This window comes from Quercus robur, chromosome 9 (assembly GCF_932294415.1).
Source record: "Quercus robur chromosome 9, dhQueRobu3.1, whole genome shotgun sequence".
Taxonomy (NCBI): Eukaryota; Viridiplantae; Streptophyta; class Magnoliopsida; order Fagales; family Fagaceae; genus Quercus; species Quercus robur.
This window is the reverse complement of record NC_065542.1, coordinates 24936188-24952540: the sequence shown is the minus strand read 5'-3', so window position 1 is coordinate 24952540 and position 16353 is coordinate 24936188. Positions and strand designations below refer to the sequence as shown.

Genomic DNA, 16353 nt, shown 5'->3' with positions numbered 1-16353 from the left:
GTATCCATAAAAGCCCAAGTGATTTGATTTAGATGATATTGTCATATATTTAGTTTTGTCCTTGTCTCAAAAGTGAACTAAGGGTGGCAGGTGGCAGAAAGTAAAGTGTGTGTGTATATATATATATGTTTTGAATATGTGGATTTTTTGTGTGAGTTAATAATGAAGAAATTATTAGTCTTTTTTAGTAGTCTCTCTTCTGGCTGGGTACTGTTATTTGTGTATGTTGTTAGGACATATGTGATTCACTTGTTAGGAGCATATGTCACTATTTTATATAATTGGCTTATCTTTTGACAAAACGCACTTTACTTGTATTTGGGTAGATCTAGGATGTATATAATACTTCAAGAAACTGTGTTTTATGATCAAGTGTTGAAGACATGCAAGTCTATCCAAGATTCAAGCTGAAGAAGTGTTGTTCATTAAATCTCGACAGCTAGCTATCCATCGAGCTTAAGAAGCTGTTCCAGCCCCGTGGCTCGACAACTGCTCGATAGCACCTCGACAGACAGCTATCTGTCAAGCTTTATGAAAAACAGAATTCTAGTTCTGTTTTGACTCTAATTCGTGATTATGTGTTTAGGCCTTCTTTTCTTCTAACTCTAGACATATAAAAGGATTATTTTAAGAGCCGTCAAAGTGTACACAAGTTGCACAAGTGTTGAGCAAAATTTGTTTAAGCAATTTGTAACCAGAGACAAAATTTTGCCCTAGTTCATCATTCTTGTGAAGAAGTTGCTGTGTATGTGCACCGTAGGGTTTTGTGACCAAGTATCTTCTTGATCTTCATCGTTAGGATGAATTGAAGAATTTTGCAGCCAACAACCTTCTCTAGTTGGAGATTGAAGTCGCGTACTGGATCCGCGCATTGGTTAGTCACGTACTTGGGAGCCGTGCATCAAAAGGAGAAATTGTCACTACAGAATAAGTTTAATTGGGTATTGAGGTAAGGGTTCAACTGTAGGTTGGTATAAGGTACTGGGATTCCTTTACTTGTAACCACTTGTTGTGATAATAGTGGAATTTCGGGAGTGGTGACCTGAAAATCACCCGATGGGGTTTTTGCCATTAAGTTTTCCCCATTCGTAAACAAATCACCGTGTCATTTATTTTCCGCTACATATTTAGTTATTTGGTGATTTGTTTGTGCTACCACGCGTTTGCATGTTAATTAACTTAATTAATTCACTTGCCTAAATTAATTGGTTAATTTATCACAAGGGGTTAATTCGTTTTTGGCCTATCACATGTTATTTGTATATAATTATTTAATTAAATTAGTGGACCTCTAAACTTTAATTAATTTTTTCATGTTATTTAGTTTACAATATATTCAGAGGTAGTGTTGTTAATTTAGTGCTTTTGTTTTTAACTTTTATAATAAGTTTATCTATCACAATTTAGACAAGAATAATTGTTAATATTTATGTCATTTTTGAAGGGTGTAGATATAATGCCGGTTGATAAATCTTGGATCAATCTTTCTAGTAGGTCATGTGAGGAATATAAAAATGGAGTAATAGAGTTTGTTGATTATGCATTTCAACATATCAAAGATGAAGCTATGAAGATAAAATATCCTTGTAATGATTGTAACAATAGATATAGAAGAACATGAGTTGAGGTTACAAGAGACCTCTTATGGAAAGGATGAGGCGTGATTATACTAGATGGCATCTCCATGGAGAGGGAAATAGTGATGAGGATGAGGAAGGTAGTGATAAGGATGATGATAATAGTAGTGATGATGAACAAAATATTGATGATATCCATAATATGATACGGGATGCTTATCCTTATATGAGAGATGTTGAGGAAACAAGTGGGAGTGAATCGCAAGATCCAAATGAAGAAGCAAAGGAGTATTATAGATTTGTTAAAGAGGCAGACCAACCACTTTATTTGGGATGTAAAAAGTATTCCAATTTGTATTTTATTGTCAAATTAATGCACATAAAGTGCAAGAATTCATGGAGCAACAACTCATTCACGATTTTGTTGGAGCTATTGAAGGATGCATTTCCAATGTGCGAAAAAATTGCCCATATCCCACTATGGGGCAAAGAAGATTGAGAGTGATCTTGGTCTAAACTATGAAAAGACCGATGCATGCAAAAATGATTGTATGCTATATTACAAGGAGCATTCGGAATCAGATAAGTGCTCAATTTGTTAGATCTCAAGATGGAAGTTGAATAGCAAGGGTGGTAAAAGGGATGCTAAAAAAGTCCCATGGAAGGTATTACGATATTTTCCTCTTAAGCTGAGGCTACAAAGATTATTTATGCCATCAAAAATAGCTCCAGACATGAGATGGCATCATGAGAATCATTCTAATGATGAAGTACTAAGGCATCCCGCAAACGCTGAGGCTTAGAAATCATTTGATCGAACTCATGAGTCCTTTTCCTCAGATCCTCGCAATGTAAGGCTTGGGTTAGCTACCAATGGCTTTAATCCTTTTGGAAACATGAGTGTTAGCTATAGTTGTTGGCCTGTTGTCGTATTCCCTTACAGCATTCCCCCATGGATGTGTATGAAAGAGCCTTACCTATTCATGTCTCTACTTATTTTGGGCCAAAAGGGTCCTGGTAATGATATTGATGTATTTTTAAGGCCATTAATTGATGAGTTAAAAGAATTATGGGAAAAGGGTGCTAAAACCTATGATGCTTCAACGCAGGAAAACTTTCAAATGAGAGTTGCATTAATGTGGACTATCAATGACTTTCCTGCGTATGCTTATACCTCAGGTTGGAGTACACAAGGGAATCTTGCATGCCCTTGTTGTGGTAGTGAGACTTATCATCGTAGGTTAAAGCATGGTAGCAAAATGTGCTATATGGGTCATCATCGATTTCTTCCTTCTGACCATAAATGACGATCACAGAAAGCACAATTTGATGGTAAGAGAGAGAGAAAAGGGGCACCAAAACAATTATCTGGTGATGATGTGCTGAATCAACTTAGTACTCTGCCACCAGTACCACTAGGCAAGGCCGTTAAAAGGAAAAGGTTACCTGGGCATGGAAAGAGCCACAATTGGAAGAAGTGTAGTATTTTCTTTGATTTGCCGTATTGGAGAACATTGTTGTTGCGTCATAATTTAGATGTGATGCACATTGAAAAAAATATATGTGATAGTGTGATGGGGACAGTATTAGATATTGATAAGAAAAGTAAAGATTCCTTAAATGCTAGGCTCGATCTAAAAATGATGGGTATACGAAAGGAACTTCATCCTGAAGATGGGAAGACTACTTTTCCTCGTGCTTGTTATACACTCTCAAAAGGTGAGAAAAAGGTTGTGTTTCAGAGGTTGCAAAATGTAAAGGTTCTGGATGGTTACTCCGCAAATTTGTCTCGGTGTGTGAATGTAGGAGAACAGAAGATTTTTGGTATGAAAACTCATGACTGTCATGTCTTCTTAGAGAGATTACTCCTTCTTGTAGTGCGTGAATTATTACCTAAAAAGGTATCTGATGCTTTGATTGAGCTTAGCAATTTTTTAAAAGAATTATGCTCTAAAGTTTTACGGTTGGAGGACTTGGAGCATATGGAGCACACAATTCCTATAATTCTTTGTAAGTTAGAAAGAATTTTTTCACCTGCTTTCTTTGATGTAATTTTACACTTGCCAATTCATCTACCTTGGGAAGCTAAAGTTGCCGGTCCAATGCAATATCGATGGATGTATCCGATTGAAAGGTAAAACGATTTTTTTTTTTTTTTGATAAGTGAAAGCTAAATGAGATATTATTTACAATATAGTTTTTTTTTTAATTACTCATATTAATTTGATGCATCAATAGGTATTTGTGTAAGCTCAAGGGTTATGTTCGTAACAAGGCACACCCAAAAGGGTCGATTGCAGAAGGGTATGTGGCGGATGAATGTCTAACATTTTACTCATGGTATCTAATTGGGATCGAAACAATATTTAATTGACCTGAGCGAAATGTGATGATACCCCTCGATTACCCATATTCTCTAGGAGAAGCCACCCTTCTGGGAAGAGTGCAGTACGAGAGTTAAACAACACTAATTACTATGCAGCATCGCTTTATGTCCTACAAAATTGTGATGAGATCGAGCCCCTTGTTCAGTAAGACTTACTTCTTGTACATCAACTCTTTAATATTCTTGTATAAACTTTGAAGATTGACTATTATGATATCTTATATGTAGAAAACATAGGAACATCCTTGTAGACTTGGGTGTCAATGTTGACGAGATGCATAGACATGAGTTCATTTGTTCGTTCAAAGAAAGGGTACAGTCACATTGGTTCATCCAATTTTTTTCTTAAATTAATTACTTAAGCATGAATCTTACATTATTTATATATCTTTGTAGATCACAAAACTTTATAATGATGGAAACAAGCAAGTTGACGAGCATGTGCGATCATTGGCTTGGGGTCCAGATAAATGAGCTACACATTACCCTTGTTACAATGTCAATGAGTTTAGGTTTCATACTAAACTACGCGATGATGGTAAACAAACACAAAATAGTGGTGTAATGTTGAAAGGGGAATATCAAAATGTCTTATTATGGATTGATAACAGACATCATCGAACTCCGTTACACAAAGGGGAATTTTGTTGTTTTGTTTAAATGTGATTGGTATGATGTAGCTCGAGAAGGAATTGGTTATAAGCTAGATCGTCATGGGATCACTAGTATTAATAGAACACGTAAGCTAAACACACAAGAGCCATTTGTGTTAGCATGTCAAGCAATACAAGTTTACTATGTAAATCGTATAAAAGATCTAGCATGGAGTGTTGTGATTGAGACCAAGCCAAGAAATCTTTATGACATGCCCACAAATGAAGAAGAGCCTTATCAAGAAGAAGAGGTTCAAAGATTCAATACACATGTGGCCGAAGCAAATGAAGAAGATGATGAGATGACCGAGAGTAGATGGGCTTTAATTCTATGCAGGAACCTACTACACAGGTATATTTATATATTTTTCAGTATAATCAACATTAATATTTTTTGCTATTTTCTTGGGGTTGTTGAAATACATTTCAATATATTTATTATGTATTGTAAATATAATTTGCATGGTAATGATTTTTTTTTTTTATACTTATTTAGTTTAATCAAAATATTGCAGACCAATGTTGGAGGAGGAAATCAAAACGTGGATGAAAACACAGAAGATGACTTTGAGGAGGAAGATGACTCAGATGGATCTCAAAAAGAGAATACTGACTCAAATGATGATTGATCTTCCAATATTTATGTTTTCAAGTTTGGTGAAGGATATTATAGCTTTCAAGTAGACGTTTTAATATTTTTTATTCTATTTTGTAGATGTTTTAAATTAAAGGTAATTTAAAATGCAAAATGCAACCCCAATCCAAACCAAAGGGGTCAATATCGTACTGGAGACTGTTTCGGTTTAGCTATGAAAACAATATATTTCGGTACTGGTTAATACCAGTGTATCGTTTCGAGATTACCGCTAATATAATAATAATAATAATAATAATAATAATAATAATTTTTATTAACATTTAAAACAAATAAATTTAATATATAGTCTTTAAATAATTATTGGGTCAATCTGTACAATTATGTTGTAGTGTTGGTCAATACCATAAACATCTTCATTAACTCAATCCCAATCCTTTTTTATTATTAAAAAATAAAAGCCCAATCCCTTTGTGTTCAAAAAATAAAAGTCTCACCACCGCACACCCTTGATGCGATGGTCACTTCAAAAATATAAGTGCTTGAGGGGTGTGGGGGACAAGAGCTAAGATTCAAGTCTCTAAGAGGAAGTTTCACATACATATACACTTACATTAGATTAAAGTAGAATTCTATCTTATATAAATAAAAAATTAAAAAATTAAAATATCAGCCCTTTTTCCAATTCTTTTTTTTTTTCCTATTTTGTTAACATGACACTAGTTCAAGCTCTAGCCACCAAATTAGAGTAAAGCAACATGGTCTCTCTCTCTCTCTCTCTCTCTCTCTCTCTCTCTCTCTCTTTGTGGACAAAGTATCTGTTGTTATGGAAAAACTAACTCAGCATCTCAACTTACAAATGAAAATCTCGTGCCCCACTTTTTGTGCGTTATTCTTGTTCGCAATATTTTCATTCAGATTAATTCCTTGATTTTGTGATCCCAATTCTATTCTATTGTTTTTTATGTATAAACGAGAGAGGATAAAGAGAGAATGATCCTTGCATGCAAAATCCTATTACAACCTAAGGTTGCCTTGGTAGCCTACACTATTTGGCAGTCATGATTATCTATGAGCGCATTAATATTCTGTCAAAAAATCTCCTTTCCTTCACATAAAGTTATAAACCTAGCTAATGAATTCCAATTGTTCATTTCTAAAATTAGAATGAACACCAATGTATGTGAACCGCTATATATTTTTGACAGCCCCCCAATCCCCATGCATTAAACTCAAAACAGATGGAAAGTGTAATCGGTAATCCAGGACTTTGGTTTCATCAGGGATTGGGAAGAGAATTGGTTAAGAGGTTACTCTTTACACCAAGGAAACACCAATAATAACACATCAGAACCTTGGTCAATTCATTATGGTCTTGACAGTGTGTGTGGAAATTAGCTATTATAATGTCATTCTATAACCAGATTTAGACAGCATGGTCTCTTAACTCTTTACTTGAAGATTTAGATTCTACATGTGCGGGCCTACTCTTACGTACCATCTTCAACATGTGACCTCAATTGTCTAAAATAAAAGGGAAATAAATATCCCAAACTCGATTTGTTTACAAACAATAAAGATAATGTTTTTCATGAGTAACAGCTAGGCCCCTCGGTTATGCATGGTAAATGTGCCTCTTTTTTTTTTTTTTAGACAAAAAAATTGGTTTTTTTTTTTTTTTTTTTTTGGCTTCGCAATTTATAACTAAATTTATTTTTTAGACAAAAACAAGATTTTCTAAATAGTAGGAATGCAACTTGGCCAAAAGACATTCCCAGAACATGATATGAATTTAAACTTTTACTAAAGCTTCTGTGACCGCTTTCTTTAATGCTCATTGAATTGCTCTATCAACTACCATAGAGTGGAAAAATAAATAAGAGTTCTCTGGTGCTAAACAAGAATAAATGAATAGGAAAATTACATATAAGGCTTAATGACTTGTATTTGTTGCTCAACTTCACTTAAATTTAAAAAAGTTGATTTCTTATTCTCATTATATTAGAGGGAAAAATATCGTGCCTCTCTACTCAGATCTGGTGGCTGGGGCTTGCTTTGGCCTTAGGGGGCTTTCCCTGCCTCTCCAATCCCCCCCCCCCCCCCCTCTCCCCACCAAAAAAAAAAAGAAAAAAAAACTAATATATATATATATATATACATATATATGTGTGTAATTAATTTTAGAAAGTTTGTCCAAAAAAATTACACTTGGCCCCCTAACAACATCATTGACCATCTTTAACAAAAGAAAAATGCCCATAAAAAACAAATGAACAAGCCCAAAAAATATTGACCAAACCACAAAATCACCAAGAGAAAAGCTCAAGAAAATTTAGCCCAATCATTCAACAAATTAGACTAGGACCTTAAAAAATTTAACCAAAACCAAATTGATCTTACAAAGTAAATTCCCAAAACCTCTCCATCAAAAAAAAAAAAAAAAAAAAAAAAGGAAACTGAGCAAAGGCACTGGCTACTTGTGAGAAGGGCTGTCCAACAATGGTAGTAAGGCATGACTCCCATGGCAACGCAATGAGACCCGGTAAAGGTAGACAACATGACACCACTTCAGGCTTCTGCCACCAAATCTGAGCAAAGCAACATGCTCTCTCTCTCTCTCTCAAAGTATTATCCTCACCACATATATGCTTTTAACTATATTCTAAATATGCAAAAAAAAAAAAAAAGTCAAGAATGCAAAGCCGGCCCAACAAAATTTGGGTCCAAAGACGAAACATTTATATGAGGCCATTTATATGTAAACATTAATTAAATAAAATTAGTTAATACTAGTAATTAAATGAAGACTAATTTGTTGTATTAAATTCATAAATTGATGAATAATACTAACTAAAGTAAAGTTAATTTTATATAAAGGATTCGATATCATAGTTGAAGTATAAATTTTAACAAAAATTAGATTCTCAAACTATTAGGAGAGATTAGTTATCATTGATGATCTAACACATTTGCAACAATTTTTTTGAAACATGTTAGGGTTTCAATTGGGTTAAATTTCTATTGCTCTTCTATTTTGGATGCCTTGTTAGAAAAGAAAAAAGAGAAATATAAAATGTTCACAATATGATGTGATAATAATTGTAATTGATGAACTTCAACAACCTAATTAATGAATGTTTGAATTTTTTATTTTTATTTTATAATTGATGACTTGTCAATTTGTAAGTCTATAATTAAATTTCAGGTATCCCTAACATCACTCATTAGGGGGGAAAAAATGCTCAATCATTTATAAAATTTTGAGCCTTCTACGATGAGATTTTACAAAGTTAGTTGAATGTAGTGTTGTGTTGTGTACATATTGTTAATTTTAACAACAACAATTATTATCTTTCTTTATAGATGATTATTAAACATAAATAAGATGATAAATACAACTTTTACTTTATTAGTCAACTTTTTGATACAAGATAGAATTTCTATTTTAACCTAATCTAAGTGTATCTGCGTGTGAAGTTCCCTCTTGAAAACTTGAACCCTGACCGTTACCCCCCACATCCCATAAGCATTTATACTTGTAGAGTAACCACCGCACCAAGGGTGTGCGGTGGTTATCTATCAACTTTTGAATTGTGCATACATATTGCACTCGTTAAGATAGAAATTAATGAAAATTTTGTCAAACTATTCCAAAAAAGAGTCACTTCTAAAATGTTCACATTAATTGTTTTTTTTTTTTTTTTTAATAAAACTAATAGACCTTTGTTCCATTTCTCTCCTAGTCAAAACAATTTTTACTATCTCAAATATTAAAAAAAAAAGATTTATTACTAAAAAATAGTTTTACTTATTAAAAATATGATAAAAATAGTCTCTCTCTTTTTTCTTTTTTTTTTCTTTTTTTAAACATTTTGTCGCTCTGAACCCCAAGTCCTGGTTCCGTCTCTAAACAAGAGTGGTGATAGCTCTCTAGAATAATTAAGATTTTCTAGCTCCTTTTGGAAATCTTATTCAAGATTCTCAAGTTTAAGACGAATCTTTCTAGCGGTACCTACTTTCTCTTATCCGTAGAAAGGGTAAGACCACAACTCATCTCCTATTTTGCAAAGCTAAAGAAACAGTAGATATTGTTATTTGGCTGGATAGTTTTCTTTCTGATGTTTCTGTTTGAGATCAATTGTTTCTTGTAATTTGTTTCGTTCTTCATTTGATTAATACAAAGTCTTGCCAGTTTCTAAAAAATAAGTAAATAAACAAAGCGAAGCTGTTGCTATTACCATGTTGTTCACTTTTTGGACCGAAGCACCTTTGACTCAATTAAGATGAAACTTGCTGATTTTGAGGTTCTTATGTGCCTAACTTTTGCCTTAAGAACCTAAATATATGTGTTAAGTTTAGCAAGAGTGTTGTCTACTTGCTTAGTAATAAGAACTAAGAAGACCAAAGTGAGCATGCTCGACTCTTTGCAAATTATCAAAGGCAAATTGAATTGTGAACCCTCCAAATTGCACATTTTAGAAGATATCCTTTTTTTTTGGAGATACCGATAACAATGTTGTTTTGCATGCTAAATATGCACTTAAATAGCAAGCATGTTATTAGCCACAAGATGGGTATGCTGAGATAGATATGTTGTTGTGTATTGAATCCTGCTGCTGCATAGGGTGTTTATTAGGTAGATTTTGGGTATATAAGAGATTACAAAGAGCCCTAACTAGCAAGCACGTTATTAATCCTTTTAAGGTATAGCCCAAATGTGGCTAACACAACCTTCCATCTAACTGTAAACCTAGGATCTTGAAGCATTTACCAATTAGTATGCATTAAAGCAATATTAGTGAACAGTACAGTTAAGTTACTGACTAATTGGCTGCTTGGTGGTCCTCTCAGACAGCGATTTATTGGCCCATTAGTGGAACAAGACTCAATTAAAAAGCTTTGTTACGCTATCATATTAACTGATTAATTGTTGGAATCCAGCAAATCCAAATATGGCCATCTGTTGGTGGAATTTGTTCCGTCAAGGCAACAAGTACCTTTTTTTTATACCAACTTCCTTCAAAAACTTCTACCAAATGTTAGAGTTGGATTTGGCATTTGTTGCCCAAATAATTTAAAATATATTGTATGGAAATGCACACATGACCGCTTCTTGACTAGGGACCTCATCTTTGCCCATTCTTCTAGTTACAAAAATATGACTAGCATGAAACTTCATTACACTATCTTTGTGATGGTCAAGCACATAAGTCACTTAAATTTCGTTCTACTTTACCTATATAGTTCTTTCAATTATCCCTACTTAGTCAGTTAAATGTTGATTTCCTAATCACATTATATAAGAGGGAGAAATTAATATCGTGCCTCTCTACTCAAATATGATGGCTGGAGCTTAGAGTTAGGGACAAAGTCATTCTTTGGCCTTAAGAGGGCTTTCCCTGCCTCTCCACCACCCCCCCCCCCCCAAAAAAAAGGAAAAAAAAATACTAGTGTGTGTGTGTAGAGGTAATTAATCTTAGCAAGTATGTCCAATAAATTTACACTTGGCTCCCTAACAACATCATTGACCATCTTAAAAAAAATAAAAATAAAAAATAAATAAAAAAAAGCCTTTAAAAAACAAATGACTAGCCCAAAAAATATTGACCCAACCATAAAATCACCTAGAGAAAAGCTCAAGAAAATGGGGCCCAATCATTCAACCAATTAGACGAGGCCCTTTAAAAATTTAACCAAAACCAGATTGATGAAAAGAGAGAGATTGAGCAAAAACATTGCTACTTGTGAGGAGGGTTGAAAAACTAAGATAGTAAGGCAAGACTTGTGACTTAAAGCAATGAGACCTAGAGGTTGGCAACACAACACCAATTCAGGCTCTAGCCACCAAATCTGAGTAAAGCAACATGCTCTCTCTCTCTCTCTCTCTCTCTCTCTCTCTCTCTCTCTCTCTCTCTCTCTCTCTCTCTCTCTCTCTCTCTCTCTCTCTCTCTCTCTCTCTCTCTCTCTCTCTCTGGACAAAGTATCTGTTGTTATGGAAAAACTAACTCAACATCTCAACTTACAAATAGAAATTTTGTGCCCCACTTTTTGTGCGTTGTTCTTATTCGCGATATTTTCATTCGGATTATTCCTTGATTTTGTGATCCCAATTCTATTCTAATGTTTTTTTTTTTTTTGTTTTTTTTTTATGTTAAAATAAAATAAATGAGAGAGGATAAAGAGAGAATGATCCTTGCATGCAACATCTTATTACAACCCAAGGGGTGCCTTGGTAGCCTACACTATTTGGCAGTCATGATTATCTATGAACGCATTAAAATTCTGTCAAAAAATCTCCTATACTTCAAGGTGCATACATAAAATTATAAACCTGGCTAATGAATTCCATTTTTTCATCTCTAAAATTAGAATGAACACCAGTGTATGTGAACCGCTATATATTTTGTACAGCCCCCCAATCCCCATGCATTAAACTCAAAACAGATGGAAAGTGTAATCGGTAATCCGGGACTTCGTTTCATCAGGGATTGGAAAGAGAATTGGTTAAGAGGTTACTCTTTACACCTAGGAAACACCAATAATAACACAACAGAACCTTGGTCAATTCATTATGGTCTAGACAGTGCGTGTGGAAATTTGCTACTGTAATGTCATTCCAGAACCGGATTTAGACAGCATGGTCTCTTAACTTTTTACTTACGGATTCAGATTCTACATGTGTGGGCCTAGTCTTACGTACCATCTTCAACATGTAACCTTAATTGTCTAAAATAAAAGGGAAATAAATATCCCAAACTCGATTTGTTTACAAACAATAAAGATAATGTTTTTATGAGTAATAGGTGCTACCTCAAGGGAAATGGAAAAAAAAAAAATGCATTTTTATGTGGAGTTTCATAGAAAATATTATATTTGAAGTGTAAATGAATGAATTAATATTTTTTTGGAATGTAGTTTGGAACTAATATACACCAATAAAGGTAAAATATTGGTTTCTTTAAAACTTGAATTAAAAGTAGCAATGAATGGTGGTGGTTAATATATGGCTAGGTTTGGATAGCAACGCATTTGCCTTTTTTGGCTGGGTCCCGTGCACTGTTCATGAGATACACAAATACAGAAAAACGTAAATCTAACTTTAAAACTGGGTTTACGGCACTATTCACACATTCAAAAATTATTTCGTTACAGTGTTTTCAGTTTTCAGTTTTCAGCAATAAACGGTATCCAAACAGACCCTATGTATGAAGTTGCCCTTGCCCGTCCCCTTCTTCATATACCTTTACCATTCTAATTAAAGTGCATTGAAGAACAAATTTGAAATTGCACTCATCACAGCAGAAGTTGAACCCCGTTCAAAAATCTTCATTACTAGCATTGCACTTGTGATTGTTGGAAACTCGCTTTCGTTGTAGGGTAAGTGGGTGTGGTGGGTGAAAGGGGCTTTGCACCTCTTGCGGAAGCTTGGCACATGATTCATGCATGTAGGCTGTAGTAACATCCCTCACTGCAAATGTAGGTCTGGTCATTGCTTTATTGTCTGCATGCCTCGCAACTGATCTGATCATCTCTCTTCCTGTTACTAAGTGATAACAAATGCTCGTGATTAAAATATTTATAGCTTGTTTGGATGGATGGGGAGTAAAGAGAAGTAGAGTAGAGGGAATGAGAGTAAGTTAAATTACCTTATTTTGATTTTTTTAAGGAATAAGGGGGAGGGAATTTGGAGGAGTTTGGAGGGGTTCTAACTATTTCTAACTTCTCATTTTTAATTTCTCCAAATTGGAGAGATTTGGAGGGAGAGTAGAGTATAGAAATGCTTAACCAAATGAATTACCAAATTTACCCCTATCATATTAACAAAATTACAAATTATAAAAAGGCTAATAATTCTCATCCCTTTAATTTTAAAAAATCCAAATAAGGTGGAGGATAACCATTCCTCTCTCTCTCTCTCTCTCTCTCTCTCTCTCTCTCTCTCTCTCTCTCTCTCTCTCTCTCTCTCTCTCTCTCTCTCTCTCTCTCTCTCTCTCTCTCTCTCTGTGTGAAGAATCAAGAATGTAAAGCCGGCCCAACATAATTTGGGGTCTAAAATGAAACATTTATATGAGGCTATTTATATGTAAACATTAATTAAATAAATTTATTTAATACTAATAATTACATTAAGACTAATTCGATGTATTAAAAATAGCACCACCAGTTGACATTGTCAAAATTATGTGCATAATAAATAAATATACACAAACCTCTCATGTTTGAGGACAATAGAAAAATTGTGATAGAACAACCTTTTAACTAACAGTGATCACTCCATAAAATGTTCTTGATCGGATCCGATTCAATGTATGTACTTATTACATTACACTCATTAGTCTGCCTAAAGTCACTACCTCAATGATGGAGTAACTCATCCTATCATATACTATCACAACTAGTGTAGGCTTCAAAAGAGATATTCAATTAATATCCGTAGCCTAGAACAATTTAATAATCTAAGAAAAATCATTACTTCTTGTCTTTAGTTCTTTTACCATTAACATGATTTTTCTACAAATGTGACATCACATGCCACATTTAAACAATGAAATATACCCATAATAATTATGCATGTGAAAATATAATTTATTATCAGATAAAACATGCATAGTATTATTTGCGAGGGCATATAATTTTAACATTTATGGCAGCTACCCATTTTTCTCTCTCTTCATTTGCCCGATCTACTAACTTCCGCCGGTTGACTTCTTCACCTAACTTCGCTTCATGGGCTCTCCCTTCTGCTGCTTCCATAGCCCTCACTCTGATCATTTATCGTTCTATCTCAACCTTCTCCCTCTCTGTTTGTCGCCGTTGTGCTTGAATCTGTTCTTCAGTTGCTCTGCGAGCTTGCTCCTGCCTAACGGATGATTCTTCTTGCAATTTTACAAGCTCTTGATTCCTGGATCTATATAACTCATTTATTGCCTGCCATAGCAATATAGCAAATTAAATTCTCCACCAAAAATATCTTTGCAAGAAATCAGATTAAGGTACTTGCCTGCATCCTCTCCCTTGCCAGTTCATCCTCATACTGAGCAATTTGGGATTTTGTTTGCGCTTGCTGTTGAGCTAGCTTCTTCTGTTCATCATATATTACCCTTTATCTCTCCTATCAAGCACAAAATAGAGAAGTTACAAACCAATCAGTATACCAGCATACGCTTTAATATGATATCTTCATAACAAGCATCTATCAGAAAACCTCATCGCTAAATAATGCTTATTAAAAAAGCGAGCACATGCTTTAAGACCCCCAAAAAAAAAAAAACATATTAATCAATAATATAAACAACTTACTTTAACTACCACCCCCCACCCCCCCCCCGTGCCGGCGGCGGCCTAAAAAAAAAAAAAAAAAAAACCCTTTAAGACCCATAGAAACATAAGAGATTAATCAAATACCACATACACAATTATTTTCTTTAATAAATACCTTAATACCCAATGAAAAAAACAACAGATTAGTGAAAAAACACACTTTAAGACCCAAAGAATCAACAATTAGTCGAATCCCATGCACAATCATTTTCTCAACCAAAAAAAAAAAAAGATACACATAAACACAGAGAGGGGCACTGACAATGGCATTGGTTGAACAGTCGACAAACCACTAGGTGATGTCCCCCTTTGAAAAAGGGGATGGCTCAATGGAGACAACAGGAAGCAAACCACATCGTCACCTCCAGCAACTTTAGCAACGCAACCAGGGGCGGAGGTACATATAGTCTTGGGGGGACCTCATATAGTGCTATATAAAAATAAATTGGGCCCCTACAAATTGTAATGATTGGCCCCTCCAAAAAATTTCATAGAACCTTCTTGTTGTCAATGGAAGAAAATTGGTCTAGCATAGTTGGATAGGCCACCTAATACATGAATCTAGACTACTTTTAACTCAATTTAAATTATAATAGAAGAGAAAGTAACCAAGTGGCCCACCTACTTGCAGAACATGTCAAGAACTTGGAGTTTCCAAACTATTGAACGGAAGATAGTCTCTGGTTTTAGAGTTCCAATTAGCTATGAATATTCATCATCTTCACAATTCATGCTATATTTTTTTACTCTTGTTTTGCTTAGTTTTCTCTTTACTCTAATTTTGGAAAATGACTTTCCTTTAAAAAAAATGTCATGGAGATCTGTTCATTGTTAGTTTTTATGTTATTTCCCTTTAAAATATAACAATGATTGCATTTAGCCATTTACAATTCCAATATGTAGTTAGTTTCTCACGTGCATTCCACCCAAACAATACACACTTCTACCAAAATCTTATAAATCCCCAATCTCCAGGTGTCTTTCTTTTTATTTTTTCTAAGAATAGAAAAAGGACGTTGTTCCTATTGTTTTCAATTTTTAAATGCAATGAGCGTTGCTTGAGTTGGTGTCTTTTTCTTTTCATTCTTAGCCTTCAAATTCATTTATTTAGGTCCCATCATCGTCATTTTCTCACAAAATTTATCCTTTCTCATATTTCCAATTTTTTTCCTCATATGTTTTTCTCTCATTATCATCATCTCATTTTTATATATTTTTAGTTGATTTTTGTTTTCCTTTTGAATCCAGGTGCCTTATAAGTTGTACCAACATTGATATGTTAAATTTGACTATTATATATAAAATATAATTACTGTAATAATTATGAGTTATGACTAGCGTATAAATATATAATTCGGCCCCCCCAAGTGGAAAATCTTGGCTACGCCCTTGAACACAACTTCCATAATGGTGGTGAAGGTAAAGAAGCAAGTGTTAGAAAGGTTTGAACGAGGATGGGTACATTGTGCCCACCGACCTAGACACACCATTTTCTTCTATAATGTTGGGAACAAGTGTAAAGGAGCGTAACTATAATTGAGGCTTCTGTCACCATTTTTCTCTTCAAATTTGATGGATGAAATTTCGCAAGCCCAAGTGGAAAGCACCTAGCCATGCCACTTTCTTTCCTCTCCCTCGTCTTCTCAGCCAAACCACTAAATATTTTTTTCTTTTTATACGTAAAAATTAAGATAATGAACTTGGAACATTGTCCCCACAGCTGAAATTTTAATTTTCCCCTTTAGCTTCTTCCCAACCCCTCGACTCGATAAATAACTTGTTTATGTTCATTTGTTTAGAAAACAAGTCAAGTTTGACAGT

General features: G+C 34.3%; 1 protein-coding gene across 1 annotated transcript; it reads left to right on the top strand.

Moving 5' to 3' along the window:
• The first annotated feature begins 120 nt into the window (after positions 1-120).
• Positions 121-5474, top strand: LOC126700004 (uncharacterized). The gene is made up of 6 exons (XM_050397979.1): positions 121-3711; positions 3816-3881; positions 3998-4108; positions 4192-4276; positions 4360-4968; positions 5132-5474. The coding sequence occupies exons 1-5, from the start codon at positions 3119-3121 to the stop codon at positions 4435-4437; spliced, it is 933 nt and encodes a 310-aa protein (XP_050253936.1). The 5' UTR covers positions 121-3118; the 3' UTR covers positions 4438-4968; positions 5132-5474.
• The last annotated feature ends 10879 nt before the right edge of the window (positions 5475-16353 follow it).

What these genes read in the sequence shown, in the direction of transcription:
- LOC126700004 (XM_050397979.1), top strand. Translation starts at nt 3,119, where the DNA reads ATGCACATTGAAAAAAATATATGTGATAGTGTGATGGGGACAGTATTA. An exon ending in TGGATGTATCCGATTGAAAG is followed by an intron (nt 3,712 to 3,815) that starts GTAAAACGATTT and finishes ATGCATCAATAG; the next exon opens with GTATTTGTGTAAGCTCAAGG. An exon ending in AAAGGGTCGATTGCAGAAGG is followed by an intron (nt 3,882 to 3,997) that starts GTATGTGGCGGA and finishes CATATTCTCTAG; the next exon opens with GAGAAGCCACCCTTCTGGGA.